The sequence below is a fragment of the Rhinatrema bivittatum genome, chromosome 3 (assembly GCF_901001135.1).
Source record: "Rhinatrema bivittatum chromosome 3, aRhiBiv1.1, whole genome shotgun sequence".
Lineage (NCBI taxonomy): Eukaryota > Metazoa > Chordata > Amphibia > Gymnophiona > Rhinatrematidae > Rhinatrema > Rhinatrema bivittatum.
The window spans coordinates 514,228,453-514,246,944 of NC_042617.1; the positions used below are offsets into that span (position 1 = coordinate 514,228,453).

The 18,492-nt window shown below is 43.3% G+C and overlaps 1 protein-coding gene across 3 annotated transcripts in view; it reads left to right on the forward strand.

Annotated features, from left to right (window-relative positions):
- EFR3B (EFR3 homolog B) overlaps positions 1-18,492 on the forward strand; it is a 455,199-nt gene that overhangs the window by 347,165 nt on the left and 89,542 nt on the right. For all 3 annotated transcript variants that reach the window (XM_029596199.1, XM_029596200.1, XM_029596198.1), the window contains one exon: positions 2,812-2,863. In XM_029596199.1, the coding sequence (XP_029452059.1) occupies positions 2,812-2,863 (52 nt within the window). The remainder of the gene's footprint in view (positions 1-2,811; positions 2,864-18,492) is intronic.

The following is an 18,492-nucleotide window of genomic DNA, read 5'->3' on the forward strand; positions in this document are numbered from 1 at the left end:
CCAAGGCCTCCCTTCCCCACCACCTATCCCTCCCACCCAGAAAAATGCCAGAACCAGAATCTCCCTAGCTCCCATTTCCTAGGCCCAGGCCGAAGCCTTGACCTTGCGTAAGCCAAGGCAGGTCACCGCAACTTCAGCTTTGGCATTTGTGAGGCTGACACCTTGACCTAGGATTGAACCTGGGCCCAGGTCTGACACCGGGGCCTTGATCCAGGCCAAAGGCTGGGTCCCAATGCCCAACATCGTGGTCCACCCCAGAGTCTGGGTCCCAATGCTGAGGCCTTGATCTGGACCTAGTTCCAATGCCGAAACCTGGCTCAGAGTTTGGGTCCCAATGTTGGGGCCGGCCTGGATCCAGGCCCAACAGCACAGCCTGGCCCAGAGGCCAGGTCCTGACACCGGACACTTGGCCCGGACCCAGGCCTGATGCCAGAGCCTGGACTGGAGGACAGGTCCCAACACTTGGACCTCAGTCTAGGGTCTGACCCTGACCCAGAGCCCATGCCTCGCAGCTCTGATGACAGCTTCCTCTTTTCTATTGTTTCTTCATAAACTGATGCTGTCCTCTGGGGCCACTCTGGAGTTAATTAAGTCTGGCGCATTCAGCCTAGTTTGAAGAAAGAAGAGGACTCCATTGTTGCTGCTCTGAGGCTTGGGCTCCGGGATGGCCCTGACCTTAGGCTGAGGCCCAAATGTCAGGATCTGATCTCCGGGCCAGGCTGTAACATTATGTCTGGGTCCAGGATGAGGCCCCAGCATCAGGACCCAGCCTCCAGGCCAGACTGTAGCGTCAGGCCTGGGCTCAGGACCTGGCCTGAGCCCAGGCTGAGACCCTGATGTCAGGACCTGGCCTGGCAGCTTCTTTGGAGACACAACTGATCAGGTAGGTGAAAATTTTGGGAGGTCTCAGCTCTCCACCGAGGCCCTGACTTCAGCCCAGGCAAAAGATACAGAAAATTCCATTGCCGACAGAGGTGGCAAATACTCTAGAAGTAAAAGGGTTAATATGGTAATTATTTAATATTACTTTTCTTAATACATTTTTCATTTGTACCCTGTTCTCTTTTTTCTTTTTATATTTGTACTTTGGTGTTCATGCTTATCCTTGTTTTGATATGAATAACTGCATTAGGCCTATAGATATAAAATGATCTTATTTACAGTGACATGCACAAACTAATGAATGATATTCTGCAACTTTTAGAAAGCACATTTTGGGTATCTGGCCTGTTTAATAATTGATAAAAAGGAAAAAGACATAGAGGCTGATATGCTGAAGTGCACTGGATTTCGCTCAAAATGCACGATTTTCAATACATACGTTTTCTACTGGGACTTGTATGCAAATAAAGTTTTGCATGTAAGTTTTCTATGAACAGCTTAGCAAACAAGGGGGCTGTTGCAAAAAGATGAATATTAAAACAATGTGCTGAAATTCATTGCATTGTTTTAACATATGAGCAAATTTTTAAAACTCCCGATGCAGTAAGCTAATGGTATACAAATGCATCAGTAGTTAGAAAATGTGAACAAACCAAAAAAAGTGTGCAAAGAAAAGGCTTCGTGCACAGCAAATCATGATTTATGCATATATATCATTTTCTGCCTATAAAATGTGGTTTATGTGCACAAAAATGCTCTATGAGCAGAATGCATTTTTTGTGCATAAATCATGTTGTATGCATGGAAAACATAGTTTGTGCACATAAACCATGTTTTATGTGCATAAAATACCGACTACAGGTCCCAGCATTGGAGCTTCAGCTTCTGCCTGTAGACTAACATTAGCCCTGGAAGCTTTACTCCACCTTGGAGCAAAAGTTGTTTTCAGCACTAAAAACATGAGGTAAACCAGCACACCTCTCTCTCTGCGTTGGAGGGAAACATCTAATATGATCATTAGCATGACATTTTCATGTGAGGAAACTAATTTAAGCTCGCATTATTGTGCACACAGTTTTTTGAGTGCAAAAGTCCTGACTGCATCAGTAAGTAATGTCTGCGCACAAAAAATGTACGCTGAACTGAAGGTTAAACTGTGTACCCTGCTGTGCATACGTCATTGCACTGGCCTCAAGATAACTACTCCTCACTGAGGTATCTTTTTTGTGAAGTTGAGAAACTTGTACACATACACTTTGTACTGGGCTTATTTGCATATGAATCCCAGTAGAAAACCTGCATGTAGAAAATTACGACTTCTGTGCGAACTTCAGCACACTTTAGCACTTTGCCTCTACATTTGTTTCCTTTTCACAAGTTATTAGATAAGAGGTATAGGTTCTTTTTTTGGCAAAAACCAACCTGCCAAGGCCTTTTCACATGTGCTTTAGCACTACAAACATAGTTAATGAGGTTCTTTACATTAATTTGCATGGCAGCAGCTCATAGACCTTGAATTTGCATAACATTTCAATAGAGTAAACTTATGCCCATAAGTTTTCTAAATACAATATCAAAAAAATTCACACTATCTCCTTCACACATAAAAGGCTTAAGTGCACAAATTTCTCTAACTTAAATGCACAAGCTGACCTTTTTATGGACAAGGTAGACTTTGTGAAATTCAGTGCACTTTAGTACATCCGCCCCAAAAAGAACACAGGTTTTTTGTAGTTATTACTACTGCAAAATTAAGGTTGCAATGTTAGGAATAGGGAGTGGGGGTTGTACTTTGATGAAAGTGTCAGTAACAGACCAGAGATTAATATTAATAATAAGCAATTTACAGTTTTTCATCTCTATAATTTATCACATACTGTATTTCTATAAGAATGTATCTGATCATTGCCATTTTTTAATCTACTTCAGGGATATTAGAAATCGACTGATCCAGATGATGTTATTGAAATCCCTTCTCCAGGTAGGAGATGAACTATATGATAAAAAGTGTATGCGATTTGAAACACACATGCTTCATATCAATCAGTGTCTTTCATTCTTAGTCTCTCTGAGGTCAATGTTCAGCACCACTTAGTAAGGATTTATCCAGCTAAGTGGCAGCGGATTAGTATCTGGCTAAGTGGTGGGCAGGAAATAGGCATTTTGGGGAGGATAAGTAGCAATATTCAGACTTATCCAATTAAGTTAACTGGATAAGTTAGACTTACTCAAGAGCAGATCTAAAATTAGCTGGATACAACTTACCTGGCTAACTTGTGACTTATTTGGGAATATTCAGTAGCATATCTGGCTAACTTGTTTAAACATTTACCTTTGAATATCTCCCCCTTTGTGTTCTTTTGACATTATTGCTCAGCCTCATTTTCTTTTTCTCCCTCTTCTCCATTCTTCATTTACATTCTTTTTGAATTTATTTATGTATTTATTTATTTATTTAAAAATTCTTGTATACCACCTATACAGTTGTAGTGGATCTAAGTGGTTTACAAAGAGTACATACATAAAAATATAAACATAAATTACAAAACAGCATAAAATGGACAAAATAAATTCAAATTGGAATAAATTAAGATAAAATGGTTGAGGTTAAGGGAAGGAAGAGTTATAGTTAAGAACCTTTAGGTTTGCCATATGCCATAGAGCAGAAGTGTGTATTAAGTGCCTTTTTTAAATCTTTGTAATTTGGGATAAGGCGAATATGGTCTGGGAGAGAGTTCCATAATATCGGACCGGCAATTGAAAAGGCGCGCCTGCAGGTTAGGTCCAGTCTGGCCATTGTTATTGTTGGGATCTCTAACATACATTTGTCCATGGATCTTAGTTGACGGGGTGGCCGGTACAACCTTAAAATGGGACATAGCCAAATGGTTGAAGAATTATAGATTAAGTTGTGAATAATGGATAGCACCTTGTAATGAATGCGATAGTGTAGAGGAAGTCAATGGAGGGATCGTAGGACAGGAGTAATGTGCTCTCTAGGGTAGATTTTAAAAAATTGCGCGATCGCGTACTTTTGTTTGCGCACCAGGCGCAAACAAAAGTACGCTGGATTTTATAAGATACGCGCATAGCCGCGCGTATCTTATAAAATCCGGGGTCGGCGCGCGCAAGGGGGTGCACATTTGTGCAACCTGCGCGCACCGAGCCCAGCGCGCGCTGCCTGCTCCCTCCGAGGCTGCTCCGATTTCGGAGCGGCCTCGGAGGGAACTTTCCTTCGCTCTCCCCCCACTTTCCCCTCCCTTCCCCTACCTAACCCAGCCCCCCGGCCCTATCTAAACTCCCCCATTACCTTTATTCCACAATTTACGCCTGCGAAAAGCAGACGTAAATCTGCGCGCGTCGGCCGGCTGCCCTGCTCCGTGTTCCGGTCCCGTGGGCTGGTCCGGAACACCCCCGGGCCGAAACCACGCCCACGTCGCCGCCCCCAAAACGCCGCGTCACGCCCCTGAAACGCCGCGTCGGTTGGCCACGCCCCCGACAAGCCCCCTCCCGCCCCTTTTAAAAAACCCCGGGACTTACGCGCGTCCCGGGGCTCTGTGCGTGCCGGCGGCCTATGCAAAATAGGTGCGCCGGCGCGCGAGGGCCCTGCGCGCGTAAATCCGCCCGGATTTACGCGCGCAGGGCATTTAAAATCCGGCCCTCTGTGTGGGGTGTTGGAAATTAAATGAGCGGAGGAGTTTTGAATGAGTTGAAGCGGATGAATGGTGGTTGCTGGAAGACCTAAGTATAGGGCATTGCAATAATATAAACCTGATAGTATGAGCGTTTGCACAACTGAGCGGAAATCGGATGGAAAAAGAAGAGGCTTTATTTTTTTGAGTAAGTCTAATTTGAAATAAGAATTTTTAACTAATGCAGAAATATTAGAAGTCATAGATAATCTGGAGTCTAGCAGTACTCCTAGATTTCGAGCACAGTTTGTAATTGGAATAGTATAGCTATCAAAGATAAAGTTTGCTGGTGGGCAGTGAGTTGAATCAGGAATAATGGATAGAATAAGGAGTTCTGTTTTTGCTATGTTCAATTTTAAATAATTATGTGAAAGCCAGGTGTTTATGGTCTTTAAATATAGTTGTATCAGTGATAAGGTTTTTGTCCAAGAGTCAGCATAGGGAATGATAAACTGGATGTCGTCTGCATATATTTTAAATTGTAAGTTAAAACTAGCTAGAAGTTGGCAGAGGGGAGTAGATAAATATTGAAGAGAATAGCAGAAAGTGAAGATCCTTGAGGGACACCAGTGTGTGAAATACCAGCCAGAATTGAAGTTACCATAAGTGATTTTTTGTGGGCGATTGGCAAGAAATGATTTGAACCATCATAGGGCACAACCAGAGATTCCTATGTGCTGTAATTGAAGAATAGTATGTCATGATTTAGTATGTCGAACACTGCAGAGATATCTAGGAAGACTATTATATAGTCAGTGTTGGAATCAAAACCTCTAATGATAGTCAATAGATGACAGGAGCAAAGATTCAGTGCTATGGCCCTTTCTAAAGCCATGCTGGTGTGGATGTAGGAGGTTATTATCAGTAATGTACTCAGATATTTGATGCAATACAACAGACTCAATTATTTTTGCTAGTGATGGTAGTGAGGCGATAGGGCAGTAATTGGTGATGTCCAATGGGTCGACATTTTTCTTTTTTGGTATGAGTAGTATGGAAGTTTGTTTCAATGTGGCTGGGAAGGTGCCTGAGGAAAGTGATAAGTTAACTACCGGTATATCTGATAGAAGGGGGGAAATTTGTCCTTTGATGTCTTTTAGTATGGTACCTGGGCATGGATTAAATGGACTATTTGAGGGTTTGGATTTAGATAATATTCGAGAAATTGTATCTGGTTCAAAGGACTGAAATCAGAGAAAGAACAGATGGCAGGAGGAAGATTAGAAAGGGGGATTAGTAGTATTGCGAATTCAGATGAAATATTATCGAGTTTTTCTTTGAAGTGACGGGCGATATTAGTACAGAAATCTGGGGAGGAGTGAGCAAATGTATCTTGATGTAGTAATTGATTTTACTATGCTAAATAAGGTGTGAGGGTTACCATTTGAGGCTTGGATTTGTAAGGCATAGAAGTTTTTCATGGCATGGTCAATTTAAGAACATAAGAACATAAGAATATGCCATACTGGGTCAAACCAAGGGTCCATCAAGCCCAGCATCCTATTTCCAACAATGGCCAATCCAGGCCATAAGAATCTGGCAAGTACCCAAAAACTAAGTATATTCCATGTTACTGTTGCTAGTAATAGCAGTGGCTATTTTCTAAGTCAACTTAATTAATAGCAGGTAATGGACTTCTCGTCCAAGAACTTATCCAATCTTTATTTAAACACAGCTATACTAACTGCACTAACCACATCCTCTGGCAACAAATTCCAGAGTTTAATTGTGCGTTGAGTGAAAAAGAACTTTCTCCGATTAGTTTTAAATGTGCCCCATGCTAACTTCATGGAGTGCCCCCTAGTTTTTCTATTATCCGAAAAAGTAAAAAACTGATTCACATCTACCTGTTCTAGACCTCTCATGATTTTAAACACCTCTATCATATTCCCCCTCAGCCGTCTCTTCTCCAAGCTGAAAAGTCCTAACCTCTTTAGTCTTTCCTCATAGGGGAGGTGTTCCATTCCCTTTATCATTTTGGTAGCCCTTCTCTGTACCTTCTCCATCGCAATTATATCTTTTTTGAGATGCGGCGACCAGAATTGTACACAATATTCAAGGTGCGGTCTCACCATGGAGCGATACAGAGGCATTATGACATTTTCTGTTTTATTCACCATTCCCTTTCTACTAATTCCCAACATTCTGTTTGCTTTTTTGACTGCCGCAGCACACTGAACCGACGATTTCAATGTGTTATCCACCGTGACGCCTAGATCTCTTTCTTGGGTAGTAGCACCTAATATGGAACCTAACATTGTGTAACTATAGCATGGATTATTTTTCCCTATATGCATCACCTTGCATTTGTCCACATTAAATTTCATCTGCCATTTAGATGCCCAGTTTTCCAGCCTCACAAGGTCTTCCTGCAATTTATCACAATCTGCTTTAGATTTAACTACTCTGAACAATTTTGTATCATCTGCAAATTTGATTACCTCACTCGTCGTATTTCTTTCCAGATCATTTATAAATATATTGAAAAGTAAGGGTCCCAGTACAGATCCCTGAGACACTCCACTGCCCACTGCCTTCCACTGAGAAAATTGTCCATTTAATCCTACTCTCTGTTTCCTGTCTTTTAGCCAGCTTGCAATCCACGAAAGGACATCGTCACCTATCCCATGACTTTTTACTTTTCCTAGAAGCCTCTCATGAGGAACTTTGTCAAACGCCTTCTGAAAATCCAAGTACACACATCTACCGGTTCACCTTTATCCACATGTTTATTAACTCCTTCAAAAAAGTGAAGCAGATTTATGAGGCAAGACTTGCCTTGGGTAAAGCCATGCTGACTTTGTTCCATTAAACCATGTCTTTCTATATGTTCTGTGATTTTGATGTTTAGAACACTTTCCACTATTTTTCCTGGCACTGAAGTCAGGCTAACCGGTCTGTAATTTCCCGGATCTCCCCTGGAGCCCTTTTTATTTATTTATTTATTTATTTAGCTAGCAATTTTTTATATACCGAGGTATAGCAGAGTTGCCTTCACTCCGGTTTTAAATATGGGGGTTACATTAGCTATCTTCCAGTCTTCAGGTACAATATTTTCGCAGATAGATGTGGTAGGCCTGTTTGCGTTCAAGTATAGGGTTTTTCCGCCAAAGACGTTCTAAGTTTCTCAATTTTCTTTTCATCTGATATAGTGAGTTGTTATACCAAGCAGCTTTTGGTCTGTTAGTTATAGGATGTACTTTTAGAGGGGCTAGCTTGTTTAAGCAGTTTTCAATAGATGAGTTCCAATGGTGAACTGCAGTATCAATATCTGTGATAGGATTTGAGTAAAGCTGAGGTAAAAGAGAGTTGGCAAAAATATATGGGTTAATTTTTTTACGTTTTAGTACTGTTGTTTCGTTGTGATTTGCCTTGCGTATATTTATTTATTTTATTTTATTTTATTTATTTAATGGCTTTTCTATACCGACATTAAAATACACATCATATCGGTTTACATTGTAACAAAAAGGTAGAAAATACAATAAACAGGGACGGGGGAGGGGGGTTAACAAAACAATAGAAAGACAGCTCCAATGGGGAGCTTGAGAGATAGGAACTAAACCGTGAGGGCAACTAAGGTTAGTGGGAAGAAACTATATACAGTGGTAGGGAAATGCGTGAAGAGGCACGGACGAGGGAGGGAGGGGGGAGAGGTAAAATTGCTCTAGGGGACCTAGTGGGAATGCCGGGGAAACAGTTGAGGGAAGGGGGAGGGGTAAGCAGGGAGAGCAAGGGTTGTTAATCTGGAAATGCCTGGCGGAAAAGCCATGTCTTTAGCATTTTCCTGAATTTAAAAGGGCATGGTTCCATGCAGAGGTTGCATGGTAGCGAGTTCCAGGTAGTAGGGCCAGCTATTGAGAGAGCACGGTTTCTTGTTGCTGTGAGTCTGGCCTTCTTGAGGGGAGGGACTTGCAGAGTGCATTTGAGGTTTGTTCTGATGGGGCGATCGGCTTGCATGAGTTGGAATGGTTCACTGAGCCAGGAGGAGTTATTTTTGTAGATAGATTTGTGTATGATAGTGAGAGTTTTGAAGAGGATACGGGATGAGATAGGAAGCCAATGTAGCTCTTTGAGAATGGGGGTTATGTGGTCGGTTTTGCGTGCATTACTGATAATCCTTGCAGTAGCAAGGATTATCAGTAATGCACGCAAAACGTATATTATTAACAAGGTGAGAGTTAATATGTCCTGAACTTTTAATCATGAAATGATCGGACCAGGGAACAGTCACAATGGAACTTGATAGATTGACTGTTATGGCAGTAGATATTTGATGAATTGGTGAACCCCAGGCCGAGGTGAGAGATGTCTCAGCCCACAGGTAGGTGTGGTCTCAGTGATGTAGGACACAGCTGTGAGAGAGACTTTATTAAGGAGAAAAATAGAATATGACCTGAGGAGCAGGAAATGTAAATAAACACAGTCTTAGTAAATACAGTGGTCAGGATGATGATGTGTATACGAAGGTTCTGGTAATGGCCCGCAGTGCGGGGTACAGACAGGAATTCCTGTAGGCTGATGTAATTCCTCTGTGTGCAGATCCGGTAGTGGCCCGCACCGTGGGGTATGCCGAGGAAGCTGTACTGTAGAGGTCAAAGAGGCAGAGGTCGGTGTTCCAGGAACAAGGCCATAGACCCAGTATAGGAGATGAAGTATCCTGAGGCACATATAGTGTAGAGTGAATGGACTGAAGAATGGTAATGGCCCGAGGAATGGGGTACGCCGTGAAATCTTCAGTAGAGATGATAAAAGTTGGAGAATGTACTCACACAAGGAAGTTCCAGTAGATATTCCCGAGGAGTGGGTCTGGATGTCCCAGGCAGGAGGACCCTCCAAGGAGCGGATAGCCAAAACACAGAAGAGCCCCCGAGGAGCAGGTACTCAGAACGTCCAATTGCCCGAAGGAGAATCTGGAACAGAAGATCCAAGTACAGCAGATTTAACTCCTTGCTAATTCATCTTAGTAATGGGCGAGTCCGTATAAGTACACTAGCGGTGTTGATGTCATCAGGAGGGGACGCCCCCGAGGTTTCCACCATGACGTATTCATTAGGAGGCCCTGCGCGCGCACCCGAGCTTAGGTGATGCTGGGGAAGATGGCAGTCGGCAGCGCCCACGCTGTCCCGGGGATGCCGGGGAAGTCGGCGTTGGTTGGCGGAGACCGTCATTCTCCCAATGATTGATGGTGCAGGGAAAATAGAGGTGAGCATGAGAGGTCGTGGACGCAACAGTACCCCCCCCCCCCTTCTTAGGGTCGCTCCTAAGGGGTTTCGTCTTCCTGGGGTGAGTCAGAGGGAATTGCTTGATTAGGTCTTTGTCCAGAATATTACTTGTAGGTTCCCAGCTGTTTTCTTCTGGTCCGAATTCTTCCCAGGAAATAAGATATTCCCATCGTCTCCCATGTCGCCGCACATCTAAGATGTCATGTACCTGGTAGGTGATGTCTTCTTCCACAGAGAGGGGCTGCAGTTCGGGTGTCTTTTTGAAATACTTGGACAAGATGAGCGGTTTCAGTAGGGAAATGTGGAAAGCATTGTGGATTTTTAGTGATGATGGTAACTGCAAGCTGTATGTGACTGACCCAGGAGATGTAGTATAAGAAATGGTCCTATATACCGAGATGCAAATCATACTGAAGGCAATTTGAGATGAAGGAAACGGGTACTTAACCACACCTTATCTCCGGACTGAAGTTGAGGAGCAGCTCTGTGATGTGCATCATAAAACCTTTTTGCTGTTTGCCAGCTTTTTGAAGAAGGCCTTTAGTGTGGTCCCACAGCTGGTGTAACTCCTTTGCTGAAGCTTGAGCAGCCAGAGAGGTCACTGATAAGGGCATTGGCAATGATGGTAAAGGCTGGACTAGCTGAAAAGGCGAAGAGCCTGTGGAAGCTGAAGAATGTGAATTCAGAGCAAATTCTGCCCAGGGGAGCAGTTTGGCCCAATCGTTCTGTCTTTAGTTGATGTAGGACCGGAGAAACTGCTTTAAAGTGCGGTTCATCCTTTCGGTTTGTCTGTTGGCTTGCAGGTGATAGCCAGAAGTCAGATCCAGAGAAATATCAAATTTCTTAGAGAGATCTCCAGAACTTGGCTGTGAATTGTACTCCTCGGTCGGAGAGTATGTGCTTTGGCATGCTATGTAACCGGAATATATGATGGATGAAAAGATTTGCAAGTTCAGGAGCAGAAGATAGTCCGGGTAAGCCACAAAATGTGCCATCTTGGAAAACTGATCAAAGGTAATCCATATGGTGTTGTTACCACTAGACACAGGGAGGTCAACAATAAAGTCCATGGATATGTGGTTCCACAGTTTGCTAGGAGCGGGCAAAGGTTGGAGTAGGCCCCAGGGATGACCAGTAAGTGGTTTTTGTCTGGCGCACGTAACACAAGATTCTACGTAGGTCCGGACATCCTCTTTCATAGAAGGCCACCAATAATATCTCTCCAAAGTGGACAGAGTTTGAGATTGCCCAGGATACCCGGCTAGCTATGAGTCATGAGCCCATCTGAGAATCGTTTTCCTGAGTGCCTGGGGTACACGGTTTTTCCGTGTGTAACAGAGAGGAGCACCCGGGTAGGGTCAATGATATGCCTAGGAGTGTCCGGTATATCTTCTGGTGTAAACGAGTGGAAGAGAGCATCCACACGGTGTTCTTGTCTGCTGGGCGATATCTCAGAAGGAAAATGAATCTTTTAAAGAACAGTGACCAGTGAGCTTGTCTGTGGTTCAAGCGTTGTGCATGATGCAGATATTCTAGGTTTTTATGATCCGTAAAAAACGTTATTTGGTGTTGAGCACCTTCAAGCCATGGGCACCACTCTTCGAATGCCAACTTGATTGCGAGCAACTCTTTATCTCCAATTCCGTAGTTTCGCTCAGCAGGGGTGAAATGCAGAGAGAAAAGAGAACATGGGTGGAGTGTGTGAGTATCACTGTGCTGGCTGAGGACAGCGCCAACTCCGACGTCCAAGGTATCCACCGTGACTACGAAAGGTCGTTGAGGATCAGGGTGGCGAAGACATGTCTCCTGAAGGAAGGCATTTTTGAGTTCCTGGAAGGCTGTTACAGCTTCAGGGGACCACTGAGAGGGATTGGCTCCCTTGCATGTCATGGCGGTGAGAGACGCGGTCAGAGTAGAATAGTGATGAATGAATATCCTATAGTATTTGGTAAATCCTAGAAAGCGATGTAGGGCTTTTAAACCCATAGGTTGTGGCCAGTCCCGAATGCTCTTCGTTTTTTGTGGGTCCATTTGGAAGCCCTGGCTGGACACGATGTATCCTAAGAATGGGACAGACTCCCGGTGGAAAGCTCACTTTTCTGGTTTGGCGTATAGACGATTAGCTCTGAGTTTCTGAAGAAACTTGGAAATGTTCAGATGATGAGACTGAAGATCCTGAGAGAAGACTAGTATATCGTCCAAATATACTACTACGCAATCATACAACATGTCTCTGAAAATCTCATTCATCATGTTTTGGAATACTGCTGGGGCATTGCAGAGGCCGAAAGGCATGACCAAGTATTCAAAATGGCCATCGCGGGTATTGAAAACTGTTTTCCATTCATCGCCCCAGCGTATATGAAAAAAATTATATGCTCCTCTGAGGTCCAGCTTTGTAAAAATTCTGGCTCCTTGGAGCCGATCAAAAAGTTCAGAGATCAACGGCAGTGGTTAGTGGTCCTTCATGGTGATCTCATTCAATCCCTGGTAGTCTATACATGGGCAAAGAGATCCATCCTTCTGGCTCATGAAAAAGAATCTGGCTCCGGCCAGAGATTTTAAAGGCTGTATTAACCCTTTGGCCAGGTTCTCCTGGATGTAAGTAGGCATAGCTTTTGTCTTGGATAAAGAAAGTGGATACACCCTTCCTTTAGGAGGTTCGGAACCCGGTACTAAGCTGATGGTGCAGTCAAAGGATCGGTGAGGTGGTAACGTATCCGCTGCTTGTTTAGAAAACACATCCTGGTAGGACTGGTACTCTGGAGGTAGACCTGGAAGAGAGGTGGTGGTAGCCAGGCAAGGCATAGGTGTTACTGTCTCAAGGCATCTTCCATGGCAGGCTTCTCCCCACTGGGAAAGTTCCATAGTAGCCCAATTGAACTGGGGAGAGTGAGTTTGAAGCCATGGTATTCCAAGTACCACCAGATGAATAGCCTTGTCAAGGACTTAAAATATGATGGTCTCAGAATGCAGAGATCCAGTGCGGAGGCGAAGCGGCTGAGTAGTAAAAGAAACCTCACCTGGTAAGGGCTCACCGTGTATGGACGACAATAGTAATGGAGTGGGTGTACGAACTGTAGGGATTCATAGGTGCTCTATGAGTTGATGGAGTATGAAGTTTCTGCCTGCCCCAGAATCTATAAGGGCTAGCATGTGGAACTCAAGAGTCTCAGAAATAATAGAGACTGGAAGTATCAATGGAGGAGATGGAGAAGTGAGGCCTAAGAAGTGTCCTCCGGTGGATCCTAGGTCTGCAAGTTTCCCGGACAGATGGGGCAGGAAGGTATCGCATGGCCTGGTTACCTGCAGTACATGCAGAGGCCAAGTCTCTTTCGATAGCGTCTCTCTTTCGACGTAAGGTGGCTTCGTCCTAGCTGCATTGGTTCTTCCTTCTCTGTCTGAGGTGTAAAGGTGGTCGGAGTGACTGGCATTGGGAGACGACGGGAACCTCCAAATGATATTTTCCTAGAACTCTTTACTCTTGTGAGCGTTCACGCAGGTGTCAATCAATACATCCAACAAGGTCGATGAAAGAGTCTAGGGTATTGGGGAGGTCACGTGCCGCTAATTCATCTTTGATGCGGGGGTTGAGACCCTCCAGAAAGACGGCCTGTAGACAGTCCAGGTCCCAGTGTAGCTCCGAAGACAAGGTTTTAAACTCAATAACATAATCAGCCAAGGGTTTGGTACCTTGTTGAAAGTGCAGTAGAGCAGATCCAGCGATGGTCTTACGGGAGGGATCGTCGAACACTGAACAAAAGAGTGTGAGAAATCCTGTCAAATCCTGGAGTATGGGGTCATTACGCTCCCAGAAAGGTGAAGCCCAGGCCAGGGCTTTTCCATCTAGCAGAGATAGAATGTAGGTAGTTTTGGAGACTACGTCTGGGAAGTAGATAGGTTGAAGCGAAAAGTGCATGCAGCACTGATTAAGAAAACCCCTACACAACAGGGGATCACCTGTAAAGTGTGTAGGCGCTGGCAAGGGTACGGAGAGACAAGCAGGCGACACTGTAGGTGAGGAGAGGGCCTTGTCAGATGTTCCTGTAGAGTTCAGCTGAGAGTTCAGCTGATTAAAGGCAGTGGTCAAAGTCTCTAGTGTCCATTGTTGTTCAGCTAGACATTGGGCCAGGCCAGGGATGGCCTGAAGGGTTGAGAGCAGAGCCGGGTCCATGGAGTTAGCAATCTGTTATGGTTTTGATGAATTGGTGAACCCCGGGCTGAGGTGAGAGATGTCGCCGCCCACAGGGAGGAGCCCCATGGGCCTCACCTTTGGTAGTCGTGGTCTCAGCAATGTAGGACACAGCCATGAGAGAGACTTTATTAAGGAGAAAGATAGAACATGACCCAAGGAGTGGGAAATGTAAATAAACACAGTCTTAGTAAATACTGTGGTCAGGATGATGATGTGTATACAAAGGTCCTGGAAATGGCCTGCAGCGCGGGGTATACCCGGGAATTCCTGTAGGCTGATGTAATACCTCTGAGTGCAGATGTGGTAGTGGCCCACAGCGCGGGGTATGCCGAGGAAGCTGTACTGTAGATGTCAAAGAGGCAGAGGTCGGTGTTCCAGGAACAAGGCCGTAGACCCAGTATAGGAGATGAAGTATCCTGAGGTACAGATAGCATAGAGTGAATGGACTGAAGAATGGTAGTGGCCCGAGGAACAGGGTATGCCATGAAATCTTCAGTAGCGATGATAGAAGTTGGAGAATGTACTCACACAAGGAAGTTCCAGTAGATATACCCGAGGAGCAGGTCAGGATGTCCCAGGCAGGATGGCTCTCTGAGGAGCGGATAACCAAGACACGGAAGACCCCCGAGGAGCGGGTACTCAGAGCATCCAATTATCCAAAGGAGAATCTGGAACAGAAGATCCAAGTAGAGCAGATTTAACAAGTGAGAGAACTCCTTGCTAACTCGTCTTAGCAATGGGTGAGTCCGTATAAGTACACTAGCAGTGTTGACATCATTGGGAGGGGACGCCCCTGAGGTTCCCACCATGCCGTATTCATAAGGAGGCCCTATGCACGCGCCTAGGTGATACCGGAAGTAAGATGGCGGTCGGCAGCGCCCACGCTGTCCCGGGGAAGTCGGCATTGGTCAGCGGAGGCTGCATTTCTCCCAGTGATTGACAGTGCAGGGAAAAAAGAGGTGAACATGAGAGGTCACAGCCGCCTGTGACCGATGGGCGCAATATTGACAAAGGAGGGGTTAAAAAAGATTTGATCTAGAGTGTTGCTAAGTTTGTAGGTAGGATCCATTAAGAGTGTGTTCAAACCTAAACCTGATAGGGCTTCAGTAAAATGCTGAACCAAAGTTGAAGCAGGTTTACTGTTGAAGTGTAAATTGTAGGGATGTGCATTCGTTTTCAACGAATGCGCAATCTGCAACTAATAGGTCCCTTTTCGTTGCATTCGTGGGTCCATGTATCAGGCTGATGTATCCGCTGCACAAATTCTGTATCAGCGGATACATCAGGCTGATGTATCCGCTGCACAAATTCTGCTACAATAAGTGCATTCATACTGCCTTTAAGTTGGTGAAATGAAATGACTAAAATTTAAATTTAAAATATAAAATTCCAAAAAATATGGCTCTTGAAACACTCTAGCGGAGAAACCGATGATTATATGATAGTGACAGTCGGAAATTCATTTGTGACTGCACAACCTCACATGTGGCGTTTTGGGCTATCACTGATAAAGCCCGCCATTTTTGTATGAGTTTCTCTGCTTTCTTAATTAAGACTACACGGTATCAGCTATTTATTTATTTATTTTGCCCTTTTATATACCGATTTTCCAATAACAGAGCTACTGATCAATTCGGTTTACATTCTGAACAGAACAATGACAAGTTAATGTCTTACAATGAACAGGTAAAAGTAACTTGGATATAGTTATATGGGGTAATAACATAACATAACGTAAATGCTACAGAGCCTAATGTAGGCTAAAACAAAGAAGCAAGGTATCAATCAGGTTAAGGATTTAAGTCTGTTAAGGATAAGAATGGATTTAAGTCTGTTAAGTCTGTTAAGCTATATGTAGCTATGATAAATATGATGTTGTTTTGAATTCTTGCAAGGACCATACATCATATATATATGCAGATTGTTGTGCTAGTACACAATAGCAGCCTAAAGAGTATATTCATAACTTGTTCCTTACTCCCGGGTTAAACAGTCGACCTGGCTAAAAATTGTATATGAACTTTTCCTCCAGGAACTTATCCAAACTCCTTTTAAAAAACAGCTATTTAGATGTCTTAACCACATCCTCCAACAACAAATTCCCTAGCTTAATTGTGTGTTGCATGAAAAATACTTTCTCCAATTTATTTTAAATTTGCTACCTTTTAGTTTCATGGTGTGTTCCTAGGCTTAGTACTATTAGAAAGGTAAATAACTGTTCCCTATTTACCCACTCATGATTTTGAAAACTTCTGTCATATCCCTTCTCAGTCATCTCTTCTCCAAGCTGAAGAGCCCTAACCTGTTGAGTCTTTCTTCCATTCCCTTTATCATATTTGTTGCCTTTCTCTGTATATTTTTTAGTTCTGCTCTATATTTTCTGAGATGGGGAACACAGTACTCAAGATGCAATTGCACATAAAATGTTATCTGCCATTTAGATGCTCGGTTCCCCTGTCTGGCAAAGTCCTTCTGTAGTTTCTCAATCTTCTCGTGTTTGAACAGCTTTAAATAATTTTGTGTCATTTGCAGATTTGATCACCTCACTCATTGCTCCCTTTTCCAGACCATTTATATACAAATAGCACTGGTCTCATTATGTGTATAGCTTTTAAATCACCTAGAGCCAGGTGCATTAGGCAATTAATAAATGTTAATAAAGATAAAGATAAGGTCACTCCACTCTTCAGTTCTCCATTGTGAAAACTGACCATTTAGCCCAACTATTTGTTTCCAATCTTTTAACCAGTTACCAATCCATAATAGGCCACTGCCTCTTATCCCATTACTTTTTAATCTACTGAGGAGCCTTTCATGAGGGACTTTGTCAAATATCTTTAGAAAAACCAGATATTTTCTGTCCACAAGATCAACTGGCTTGTATATGTACAACTTCAAAACATTCTAATAGATTGGCAAGGCATGATGTCCCTTTTCTAAATCCATGTTAATTCTTACCCATTATGTCTATATCCCCAGTAATTCAGTTCTTAAGAACAGCTTCTACTAGTTTCCTGGGCATCAATATGGGGCTTACTGGAGTTTAGTTTCTCAGATCACTCCAGAGCCCTTTCTAAAAATTAGTTAAGTCTTGCTGAATATCTTGACAAAAGTTAGCTGGTTAACTGGATAACTTCCCACTTGCTGCACCACTGATTATTGACATAAATGTTAAGAACATAAGAAATTGCCATGCGAGTCAGACCAAGGATCCATCAAGCCCAGCATCCTGCTTCCAACAGAGGCCAAACCAGGCCACAAGAACCTGGCAAGTACCCAAACACGAAGAAGATCCCATGCTACTGATACAATTAATAGCAGTGGCTATTCCCTAAGTCAACTTGATTAATAGCAGTTAATGGACATCTCCTCCAAGAACTTATCCAAACTTTATTTGAACCCAGCTACACTAACTGCACTAACCATATCCTCCTGCAACAAATTCCAGAGCTTAATTGTGCGTTGAGTGAAAAAGAATTTTCTCTGATTACTCTTAAATGTGCTATTTGCTAATTTCATGGAGCACCCCCTAGTCCTTCCATTATCCAAAAGTGTAAATAACCGATTTACAGCTACTCGTCTCATGATTTTAAAGACCACTATGATATCCCCCCTCAGCCGTCTCTTCTCCGAGCTGAACAGCCCTAACCTCTTCAGCCTTTCTTTATAGGTGAGCTGTTCCATCCCCTTTATCATTTTGGTTGCCCTTCTCTGTACATTCTCCATCACAACTATATCTTTTTTGAGATGCGATGACCAGAATTGTACACCATGGAGCGCTACAGAGGCATTATGACATTTTCCGTTTATTAACCATTCCCTTCCTAATAATTCCTAATATTCTGTTTGCTTTTTTGACTGCTGCAGCACACTGAACCAATGATTTCAAGGTGTTATCCACTATGATGCCAAGATCATTTTCCTGGGTGGTAGCTCCTAATATGGAACCTAACATCGTGTAACTACAGCAAGGGTTATTTTTCCTTATATGCAACACCTTGCACTTGTCCACATTAAATTTCATCTGCCATTTGATTTGCTCAATCTTCCAATCTTGCAAGGTCATCCTGTAATGTATCACAACTGCTTGTGATTTAACTACTCTGAATAATTTTGTATCATCTGCAAATTTGATAACCTCACTCATCGTATTCTTTTCCAGATCATTTATAAATATATTGAAAAGCACCGGTCCAAGTACAGATCCCTGAGGCACTCCACTGTTTACTCTTTTCAACTGTGAAAATTGACCATTTAATCCTACTCTCTGTTTCCTGTCTTTTAACCAGTTTGTAATCCATGAAAGGACATCGCCTCCTATCCCATGACTTGTTAGTTTTCTTAGAAACCTCTCATGAGGGACTTTGTCAAACACCTTCTGAAAATCCAAATATACTACATCTACCGGTTCACCTTTATCCACATGTTTATTAACCCCTTCAAAAAAATGAAGTAGATTTGTTAGGCAAGACTTCCCTTGGGTAAATCCATATTGACT